Source organism: Lethenteron reissneri, chromosome 33 (genome assembly GCF_015708825.2).
Source record: "Lethenteron reissneri isolate LAM-NWPU_2019-01 chromosome 33, ASM1570882v1, whole genome shotgun sequence".
NCBI lineage: Eukaryota > Metazoa > Chordata > Hyperoartia > Petromyzontiformes > Petromyzontidae > Lethenteron > Lethenteron reissneri.
The window spans coordinates 9,814,212-9,826,505 of NC_083811.1; the positions used below are offsets into that span (position 1 = coordinate 9,814,212).

The 12,294-nt window shown below is 47.4% G+C and overlaps 1 protein-coding gene across 1 annotated transcript; it reads right to left on the minus strand.

Moving 5' to 3' along the window:
* Positions 1–1,143: 1,143 nt before the first annotated feature.
* On the minus strand, positions 1,144–11,429 carry CMAS (cytidine monophosphate N-acetylneuraminic acid synthetase). The gene is given in 9 exon segments (XM_061564568.1): positions 1,144–3,739; positions 3,741–3,952; positions 4,489–4,642; positions 4,946–5,117; positions 5,974–6,068; positions 6,482–6,615; positions 8,171–8,326; positions 8,921–9,063; positions 11,139–11,429. Coding segments are annotated over 9 exon segments (1,335 nt in total). The 5' UTR covers positions 11,285–11,429; the 3' UTR covers positions 1,144–3,616.
* Between the last annotated feature and the right edge of the window lie 865 nt (positions 11,430–12,294).

The following is a 12,294-nucleotide window of genomic DNA, read 5'->3' on the forward strand; positions in this document are numbered from 1 at the left end:
GCCCCACCCCTCCCACCCAGCCCCTCCCCACCTAGCCCCTCCCCTCCCACCCCCCACCCAGCCCCTCTCCACCCAGCCCCACCCCACCCTCCCCTCTCCACCCAGCCCCACCCAGCCCCTCTCCACCCAGCCCCACCCTCCCCACCCAGCCCCACCCAGCCCTTCCCCACCCTCCCCTCTCCACCCAGCCCCTCCCCTCTCCACCCAGCCCCACCCCTCCCATTTTTGGATGCACGACGGACACAATAACCAGGTGGTTCCTACCAATATAACATGTGTTGTGTAGTACTTCTTGACACCCAGTAGACTTGTAGAACCACACTCTGTCCACTGCACACTCACTGGTTGGTTTCACTCTATGCACTCGACGCTGACACCCGCTATGGCGCATGTCAGAACTCTGTCCTTTAGGGGCCGTCCATAAATGACGTCACACACCTAGGGGGGGGGGGGTGGTCAGACATTTGTAACGATTTGGAGGGGGGGGGGTTGAGAAATGTGACGTCACATCAAAATGCGCACCTTTAAATAAATATAGACAACACGTTCTACTTAATTAAATATACTTTCAATAAATGTTTTCTCCTACAACATCAGTGTGCAGCGCCACATTAAATACGCACTACAACGACAATAGTTTAAAGCAATTTGAAGCATGTTTTATTTGGGGGGGGGCAGAGCTTTGTGACGTCATATTTGAGGGGTGGGGGGGGTCTGACTTTTTGTGACGTCGTGTGACGAAGGTGGGGGGGGGGTCAAAAATCGTCCAAAATCGCGTGACGTCATTTATGGACGGCCCTTTCCCTTCAGCTGTCTACCCCCTCGTGTGCACCGGGCGAGACGTCTCCATCTCGAGCCCTTCTTCGGCGGCGGCTGGGGATGTCGTCCACGCAGGCTCTCGTTCCTCTCCCTACGGCGACCCCGGCGTCGTCACGGGGTCCCCCTTCAGTAGCCCCGAGCTCGGCGGACCCGCCTTTGTTCCCGAAGGTACCCCCCCCCACCTCCTTACAGCACCCGTGACATGACGTCATTCTCCGCTGTCATTGTAGCTCTACACGTGTACAACAGAAATCAGTGCATTGTCTGTGAAGCCACCGGGCGAATATTGACCAAGTGCAAGACGCGGTAAATCAAAAGGACAAGTTTGAATTAAAAAAACCGCCCCAGCGTTTAATTGTAAACATATTCCAATCTTCCCAGCCATGTTTTTTGTTTAAACCAAACCACACCCAAAAAACGATTCATCACTCCTAAAAGTCAACATTAACACATTGAAATGTAACATTTACATTAACTTCACATTATCGCGTACAGTGTACACACATGCAGTGTGTATATATTAACATGTCAAGCAAAGTTTGTATAGTTACATTCTCTAAAATATTCATTTCAATTTGGCACCATGCAATGAAACACCATCACGTAATTTTCTTTTATCACCCATATCTTATTGTTAATTATTTTAATAAAAACAACACCGAGCAGATAATAACTATATAACATAGTGAAGTTACTTTCATTTCCCGGTCTAAATTGCACTCCTAAAAGTAAATGGGTTCTGTACAATTGTTCAAATGTAATCTAACCCCTCCGTTTGACGATTCATTTTGGTATTGAGCGAGATTCTAAATCAGTGGTTCTTAAACTGGGGGTGCACCATTGCACCCCCTGGGAGTGCGAGATGCCCTTTCTGGGGGTGCGAGACACGGGCAGATTTTTGTTAGAAGGTAAATAATCGAAACACAAATTAAGCACAGGCACCAAAAGTACAACTACCTTGTTTCGTCAAACCCTATGTATTGATTAACATTACAATTTTTTTTAACTATTGAGATCCAAAGTGGGTGCAAGGCTTCAGTGAAGGTTAAGAACCACTGCGCTAAACCAACCTCAGTGTAACACGCAGGCTTTCGCGACCAATATCTTCCATAATACGGGGGGGGGGGGGGGGGTTAGATCGCGTATATAAATGTGTCGTTAAACACGCCACCACCCGACACAGCCAATTAGGAAGGTTCGTCACGTAAACAGAACGTGCCAATTCGTGACTAGTACACCACACCGGTGTGTTGGAGAGCAAAGCCACAGCAATGCAGGCACGCTGCGAACTTGCACATTAACTCGTGCGCGCGCGCACGCGTCACCGTTGACGTGCGAACGTTGAGCTTGTGACGTCACAAGACTCGTGCACGCGGCTTTTGCTCCATCGGTGACATTAGAGTCGAACGTCGATTGTCCAGCTGAGGCCCACTGAGATCCATACAAATATTACATCCAGTACATTATACACTACATACAGTAGGAACAATGTCACACTCTTGTATGACATTGTTTTTAGGTTTTGTGTATGTTGCGTTTTTTATTTTACTATGAAATTGCCATAGATAAAAATATAAGCATCCTACTTAAAAAAGTGACTGTACTGACTGTACTATACTTACCACTCCAATCTCGAAGACTGCATGGGGTTATGTATATATGCAGTATTTTCATTAAGTTGTATGTAGTGTATAATGTACTGTATGTAATATTTGACACAAATCAACCATTGCTACCTTTTTGTCATGTACATGATTCCGATCGTCGGACTGGTTACAGCTTTTGGCGCAGTTTTGCCGCTTTCTCCGGGACCGCCAGATAATGTTGGAAGCCGGATAATCGCTTGCCGGATAATTAATCGATGATCAACTGTATTTGCCAATGCAATAACTTAGCATTTGGCCCGCATGCCTCGAGTTCACAATGGACAATGTATAACGTACTGAACTGGCACAGCAATGTATAGCGCGTCACTGCAAGGTAAGTTTTTAGTATAACTTTCTTTCAGTACTCGTGGTCAGTGCTTATATTCTGGTAGGTACTGTGGTAACTATTTTTTGTGCGCGTGTACGTTGAGTTAAGTTTCCGTCACAGTTGTACAATTCCCCAATAGGCATGCATTTGTGGCAAAACACATCTTGCTGTGTGATTTGAAAATGACATGGAAAAGTGTCAGAGCAATTAGTATCGCATTCAGTTTCAAGCAAATTTGCTTTACTTGTTTTTTAAATACTGTAATGGATAGCTAAAATGATACCATGTGTTAATGATAAAATGTTGGGATTTCAACTGAAAAGTGCATAACACCGCAGCAGGAGATTTTGTTCATATGTATTTCTTGTGATAAAGGTAGCAGAGGGCTATTCAGAAGATGGTTTAACGAGCAATGTTTTGCAAGTATACAATGACAGTGCACTGGCAAATGGTATTTGGTGGCATTAGATACTGATTAGACTTTAGTAGTTTTTTGCAACCTTTTACATAACGTGTTTATTAACACGTTCCTTCGGAGTGGGCAGGTAGGAACTTGGTTGGACAGCGCATTCGTGCACGACAGACAAATATGCACGACAGACAGACAAATAATCCCTGGTGGGCAGTGTGGAACCTGTTGTTCCTACCTGTATTAGTGTTTTGCACCCCGAGGACTGAAAACTGGAACACTTATCCTCCTGCTGCAGGTTACACACACTCTGGCATTCCACAACTGTCTAAAAGTATAATTGAAAGCAAAATTATCCATAAAATTAGCTGATTAGGCTACAGCAGCACTGAGTTGTTGGGGAATGTTGAGACTTCATTGGGTTTCGAGGTGCGTCGCTCCATCTGCGTGCGTTTTCCTGTGACGCTTTGGAGGAGGGTCCTCTTTACCCTTGGCCTTCTCCTTAGCCTCCTGCTTCGATGGGGCGAGCTCGTCAACTGGCGTTGTGATGCGGCGCGTTTTGGTTGTCCCCAACCTTGGTTTTCTCGTTAGCGTCCTGCACGAACAGAGCAAACTGGCGGAAGGCGCCCTGACCTCCACTGAGGGTGCTTTGGAAACGAGCATAAGACTTGGCCAAGTCGCTCACCGCAGACAACGGCACCCCGCTCAGCCCGGCCTTCTGCAGGCAGCCTGCATCCGAGCTGTCATAGCCTGAGTTTGGTATCAGAAGCAGAAAAGCAAAGGGGGTTAGATTAATATCTGCCAGCAAAAGTGTTGAGAGGATAACTTTTGAAAGAGAAGTTCATTACAAAAGATTCAACTGTGTACAATGGTAACAATCGGACTGTAATTGTCCTTTTAAGTATTTTGAGGGTCCTGCAATGGAATGTTTGGTCAATACCATTAATGAGTGCTTGACACGTGAGAGAAAAAACAGATTCTCCTGAAAAAAAACCCAACACCTGATGTGAACACTCCAAAGTGTTACACTCGGACTCGCAACCCAATTGTGATACTGCCATCATGTGGTCATCTCTCAGTCCTGTCGGTTTGGCTTGGTGGTTACACAAACCTTCGCTATTCACCATGAGCCACCACGTCCAGCTCCATTATGAACAATAATGGGATAAGTTATTCTCGATAACAACTTACAAACTATTTTATTATACTAGATCAGGATCTCCCTGGTATTTTTCTGTACACAGAAGAGTTTTAAAACTATGTCAATGTTGGTAACGGTTCCTTACCAAAGTAGGCAACTTGCTCCCAGCCGAGGCCAAGCTTCACTCTCCACGAGTTCAGCTGGGAGAGCTTGTCAGCAGTGCCCTGCTTGAGCTTGCAACCAAGCTTCTCTGCGAATTTTGTGTGCACCGTCAGATTAAGGTCCGAGAGAAAACGCACCTGAGGAGAAAGACAGTGACAAGCAAATAAAAAATGGGTAGCTCACTCCTCCCGAAGTCTTGTCATGTGACACTGTCAAGGGCAGCGAGGTGCCTGTATGAACCAACACAGCAAGTAGGTTGTCGAGCAATCCATAGCAAATTTGCATTTCATAACCTGGAAAGTATACATTTATCTGGGCATTCACTTTTCCTCTCGCACGTAACAATACCCAGGTGTAATAATATTCATTAGATATTGAGCGTTAGTTTTTGTTTTAAATAAGTGTCATTGATGCGATGAGCCTGGCGCCCGTCCCCATACCTCCACGCCCTTCCCCTGCAGGGTTCTGATAGCCGCCATGTCGCTCGCGCAGAAGGTGCTGTGCTCCTCCCCCGACGACGACACCCGCAGGTGGTCGTCAGTTAAGCAGCCGTCGATCGCGCTCACCACCAGCTGTATCCCTGCGGCCTGCTGCTCCCCACAGTACCCGTAGCTGCCGCGCACATCACATCAAACGGTTGTATAAACCCCACCGGTTTAACACGCGGATCACGATGTCCGCGGCGGAGCTGCCGAGCAAAAAATTGTTCAGATGTTGACGAGCAGGGATAATGAAGGTTCTGCGTTGGCAGTGCGGCGCAAGTACAAACCAAATATATACGAGCAGGCTAATGTCCGTTTTAAGGCGGGTGCTTCATACACCGTGTGACACACAGGGACAGCTTCCACTGGGGGTACCCTTGGCTAAACTACAGCAGGGCACTGGAATGGTTGAGATGAGAAATGATGGTAGGCGCTTTGTGTTGTTTAAGCATGGTTTGAATACCAGGATGTCAAGAGTAAAAAAAACACTTAAGATTAAGCAACACAAATGATGAAAACAACAAACGCTACAAATGGTTATACTGCCATTTAAATGTAATGTAGCCAATAACATAACCAGCTCTAATGTAGCTATGATTTATTGCAACTGACTAAGCAAAGAGTAGCCAAGGGTGGTTTGGAAGATGTGGCTCTTCAGAGAGAACCTTAATTGGAAGTGAGACTTTGCAGTACAGTTTGTCAGGGGGAAAACAAAATAGAATGTAAGGCTAGCAAAAGATGAACAATTGCTAACTCAAGGGTGGTTAAAGTTGGGATAGATGAGGAAGCAGTGAAAGCTGGACAGGATAATTCAGTAGTAGGATGGAGCATGTATGTTGAACTTCTTTAGCACTGTACCGAGCCAACCATGCTAATCCGAGGTGCGGGGTAAGGACAACAAACAAAATACAGCTCTAAAGAAATTAGTTTTCAATCTAGATCATGTCAGACAAAACGTATCCATGTGTTCATATGGGCTACCTTACCAAAGAACACGCTGCTCGGCGATGGGCCAGTCAATGTCGATGTCAATGTCCACGCTGTGCTCTGCCTTCATCTCATAGTAGCCAACCTTGCCGTGCTGCAGAGATGGAGGGGTTAAAATATCAGTATGCGCAGATGCAGTAAAAGCCCCGTGCATTGTAATGCAGTGCATTTTATCACTGGTGGAGTCGGTAGAAACTATTGTGTGAAATAACCACATGTAGGATTGTAGCACAGTAAGTATGCTGATAGGCTTATGTGTATGAATTGTATCCCGTGATATATGAACCAGTCCCGGACACCATCCCCCCCACCAAACTCCCCAGAAAAAACTCCCTCCAACAACCCACACTGACCAGTGTAGTGAATTATGGTCAAAGATTGCCCGCGACCCACACGGTATGGCAAGGCCTTTATCCAGCGGACATACAGAGTCCACAGCGTGCTTTTATATGTCGACTTAACTCATTATAAAGCACTGCAGGCTCAGGATGATTGGTAGGCGTTCACCTGCAAGTAGCCGTCCTCTATGATTTTCCGTGTGGCGAGATAGATGGAGCCATTCTCACACAGCTCCCCGCTCCAGTCCTGGCGCCGCAGCCTTTTGGCGGGGTTGTGCCCCAAGGGAACCGTCACCTCCCCTTCTGCTCACACAGCGGAGAGGAATTAAGACATCGCTGAGCCAGTGCAAACCTCTATTATTAAGCACTGCGGAGGTTTTCGCAGTTGCGCTGTGTTGCTCTCAAATGCGTTTTCGAGTTTGTGCCGAGTGTTATTCGACGTGCTGTCCGACGTGAAGCCATTAAGCAACGGCGTAGTGGCTTGGATATTCATCACAGAGTCCAGCTCCGATTAGTACGGTTGGCTACGTACTGTGCGAAAGAAGTTTAAAATACATACATGTTGCTCCATGCACCGGGAGCTTCTTCAAGAACAGACGCTCCCAGCACGTGGAGCAAAATGTAGGACATGACGCAGAAAAATACGTGGTATAATCCGCAAACACATCAGGGCGCTATCGTTACAAAACATCAGACGTCTAGCAATTCACCCTCCACCCCCAGGGATCTATGAATTGTCACAACTGAGACTGAAAATTCAATTCAGGAATCAATCATTTTTCTTATCCCGTGGCGAATTTAGTGGCAGCTTGGTTTCACGAGAACCCATTAAATTCAACAAATCGAAAAACATTTATTCTTACTCACGCCATTCGATGTATTGTAAGCTTAGGGACTGATGTTACGCCTACACCTTTAACATCTTATTTTATTGTGGTCCCGCTAAACCTGTAAATTAATATTATCCGACTTAATGCCTTGCTGACGCTGATGAGTCGGCATGTGCAGGCAGCCCACTCATGGCGAATCGAAACCATTCCTGTCTCTGCCAAGTCTGTCTGGTTTGGGAAATGTGAAGCCCAGATCCAACCCATCTTCCTCAATATTGTCCAATCATTTTTTCTGTTGGTGACCTCTAGTCATTGCTCCACTGTTGCTATAGGAGGATGCTTTGCAATCTCTCTTTGTACATCTAATGTCTTTATTCCCAGCTCTTTTTCATTATCAGTATTTTCATCTCCTGTCTCTCCTTGATATTCCCATCATATATTTATCAGTATAGCCATAATGAATATGAAAGTCAGACTAATTTCAAATGAATATTGGATATTTAGAATGTGATTATTTGTCTCGACTCTCATCAAGACTGATCAATTGTTACAATTGGGGGTCACAATTTAATTCAGAAATCACTTTTTTAAAAATCTAAATTCCTATAACATTTGTATTTTTCTGGCTTGTTGTATCTCATTATCTCCATTGACCTAAATTGAGCATTTGGTAAATAAGTGTAAAAGTGTAACGAGTTTACTCTTAGAAATATAATTGGATGCATGTTACAGAAGCATACAAATCAAATCGAAACACAAATCGTTGGCTATTGAACAAAGACTAAGGTTGCAAGAAAATGTAAGAAAATCAGTTACATTCATAAAAATGTCCAAAGACATTGATATCTAGTGTTCCAAAAAAGTGGTTACCAATATATTGCAAAAAAGCTTTTCCATTCAGTCGTAAGATGGAGACGCACCTTCAATTAGCATGGTTGACTGTGTATGGTGTGAAAGAAGTTCAACATACATACAAAAAGCTAATTGCTATTAAGTTAAATTGCTGCTGAGCCTCCGAGAGGCTTCACCTTTGATGTTGACCTCCTGCCAGCGAAAGTGATGTCGCCGCACAACTGAGAAGATTGAGTCGTATTGTCCACTGCGGAACATGCTGATCACCTCCTGCAGGTGCTCAGGGTGAAGGCAAGGCGAAGTGGCTTGGATATTCATCACCGAATCCACTTCTAGGGAATCAAAAACACACACACGTCATATCTAGTCTTAGAGTTGAGTGGCGTAACTATTGAGTGCGTAGGTGGTACAAAAGTGCTGGGACCCACAATCCAGAAAGACCCAGGCACCGGATTACGAAGAGGGACAAATTAATACAGGGGGCCCCATCCATTTAATTCCTTGCACCAGGAACCACGCCAACCATGCTACCCCACTGATAACAGACTGGGTAAGTCAATTTCTCCTTCCAACATTAGGAAACCACTGGAGCTATGCACTTTTAAACCTCGGTTGAAAACAAATTTCTTTACCCCACACCTCCGATTAGCATGGTTGGCTACGTATGGTCCGAAAGAAATTCAACATACATTCTCGAGTACGTAATTATGGCTGACATAACACATATGATGGCTGTAGCCTGTACCACGAAACTGGTGTCTCCTAACTGCTCTTGATGATCACACTACCTACCACACCATGCGCATTGAGAGGCAATGCCATGAGACCTCTCCCCAAAAGTTTCGGGAAAACTTACATTATCTGTGATAAGTATTTGTTTGTTTTTCCAATCAGAGTATGGGACACACACAGTGGAAACCACTCACCGTCATGGTGTTTCAGAAACTCCTGAATAGTCTCCAAGGATGAGGTGGAATCCTTGGACACTTCGGGGGATCTCCGGTGGACTTTGGCTCCAAATTTCTTCGCCACTCGCTCAATGTCGTCATTGTCAGTCGAAACCCAAATGCTGTTGAGTCACAACATTTAAGACCTTTAAAACTAAAGTGTGCTCTTATCCACCACTGTTTACTTTGTGGGATTAATCAGACAACTGCAGATCAAGCAAATACATCTTACCACGATTAAGCCCACAGTTAAGTCTCGATTATCCCTAGTGGGCGGATCATCCGGGTTGCGGATTGGCCGTGATTGATTAAAAAAAAACCTAAAGCATTGCTACACAAGCCCCGGGTTTATTAGATGCTCATCACCCGTTGGGGGTTCTGTGCTCACGTGGCCACAACTCGACGAGTCAACCGATTCACTTTAAAAAACAATTAAAACAAATTCTACGTCTTCATTCCCATTCCACGTAGGCTAACAATAATTAGTTTACACCCCACTTTAAGCACATTTTGTAGAACCCGAGTTGTTTTTACCAGGCCACTCCTCTTCCCATTACCCTAGATAATCAATAGGCGAATGCTGGTATCAATTATTTTTTTTCTAAGTCTTTCGTATAATCTGAGTGATCTTTGAGCCCAAAATTGATAAGCCTTATCTCAAAGCAGATGAAGGCCTTTATATACTGCAGTGAAAACAGTGCCATTGTAAATGACAGCAAATGCTTGTACATTTGCAACGATGCCTGCTTGAAGTAACCTTTGAATGGTTTATTGCTCAAGTAAATATTTTAAATAGTTGCCGAGAACACGCAAATGGTCAGGAATAGAGCCCCTCAAAGTGGGTGTGACACCTTGAGTGGTAGAACTATAAAACATTTTAAACGAGTTTCCATTCGGCTAGTTATTTTTTGTTCTTAGGGGCCATCCATTTAGTATTTACACAAAAATCTGTCAAAACTTGACCCCCCCCCCCTGCTGCTTCTGAAATACCGTATCACCAGTACAACTACACACTGCATACACATTCATTCACACTCCTGATGTACAATACACATACCCCCACGGATAGACGCGTCAACACACTGACACGTCGCTCACAAGCACACCCCCAGAGTACACAACACAGGGGCCCCACAGTTTACACGCATAACCTTACACACACCACACGCCCCACACATAACCCCCATACACCACACACATACCCCCCCCCATACACCACACACATACCCCCCCCATACACCACACAGATACCCCCCCATACACCCCCCCCATACACCACACACATACCCCCCCATATACCCCCCCCCATACACCACACAGATACCCCCCCATACACCCCCCCCATACACCACACACATACCCCCCCCATACACCACACACATACCCCCCCCATACACCACACATACCCCCCCCCATACACCACACAGATACCCCCCATACACCACACACATACCCCCCCATATACCCCCCCCCCATACACCACACAGATACCCCCCCATACACCCCCCCCATACACCACACACATACCCCCCCCATACACCACACATATACCCCCCCTCGCCCCACACAATCCAAAACGCGTACCCTCCACACATTTCCCAAAGTGCACACCACTCCACAACGCGCAACCATCCCCAGGCCGCCCAACTGCCCCACCAAACAACAACCCCGTCCCCACCACCACCACCCCCGTCACCACCACCACCACCCCCATCACCACCCCCGTCACCACCACCACCCCCGTCACCACCACCGTCACCACCACCACCGTCACCACCACCACCGTCACCACCACCACCGTCACCACCACCACCCCCATCACCACCACAGTCACCACCAGCACCACCACCAGCACCACCGTCACCGCCAGCACCACCACCGTCACCACCACCACCACCCCCGTCACCAGCACCACCACCCCCACCACCGTCGTCACCACCACCGCCACCCCCACCACCGTCGTCACCACCACCACCCACACCACCACCACCACCCCCCGTCACCACCACCACCACCCCCACCACCGTCACCACCACCCCCACCGTCACCACCACCGTCACCACCACCCCCACCGTCACCCCCATCGTCACCACCACCACCACCACCACCCCCCCCCCGTCACCACCACCACCACCGTCACCACCACCACCACCCCCACCACCCCCACCACCACCACCACCACCCCCACCCCCGTCACCTGTCAAACACCGCCGAGTGTTTGGCCGCGCGCAGCACCCAGCCGACGAGCGGCACTCCGGCGAGCGGCTTGATGTTCTTGAGCGGGATCCCCTTGCTGCCTCCCCGCGCCAGCACCAGCGCAGACAGGTGCCCTCCGCTCGGCATCGCCGCTGCTAAGTAGTTGCCCTCACACCGCGGGGCCGAGCGAGAGACGCGAATTTTTGTTGTTTTCTTGACGGAGCAGCCGCGGAGCGCTCCGCTCCACCGGTGCGATGGAGTTGGGAGTGTGTCGATTCGGCGATTCGCACGAATCGTTTGTGTCGATTTTAGAAGAATCGAAAGCTTCGATTAGAGGTTGTTGGGGTGTGTTTTTTTCTCTTCTGTGCGCGAGAGAATTGTTTCTAGGCCGGCGAATCGTGGGAGGATCGGTGCGGGCAATTCAATCTCGACAGGGTATAAGTGTTTCTATACAAGCGAGATAACGTTAATCGATTCTTAAATCGAATTGGTGGAGCCGCAGATCGGGAATCGATCCGCCGAAGGTGCAAACGTGGAGGCGGGCGAGGCCGCGACGGCGATGACGTCATCTCCACAAGCCGAGTTTGTATTTCCCAGAGCATACAAGCACCGACACAAGCCATCTCATTTCTGATTGGCCAATACTCGCCCGGAGAGGGCGTGTCCTTCAAAAGTTTTGACCAATTGAGGAGCGCCGTCGCTTATCAACACTGCGGAATACAATCGTGAGTCACGAGTGTTGCGAAATGTGAACCCCCCACCGTGTCAAGCGGCTGCGAATGTTGACTTAGTGGGGGGGGGGGGGTCCGTATTTCGCAACGTTCTCATGCGCAACGTGTTCAAGTTCAAGTTCATTTATTAGGTATAGCCCTGTGAGCCATTCAGCTCTTGAATCGGGTGCAACCGCAACAAACAAAAAAACATGAACAAAAAACATCTTAAAGTGAATATGTGACTAAGTGCAAACAGAAAATCCAAGAAAAGACAGCAAAAATATTGCAGAAAAAACACCGTACACCATGTGCAGGCACCCGCCTTGCTCACTCCACTGCAGGATGAAAGCCTCCAGACGTGGCGGGCGCCGCGGTGGCCAGATGTCATCTTATATTTATAAAGCGTCTTTATTGAAGGCGCTTTTACAAGGGATATGAGTGGTA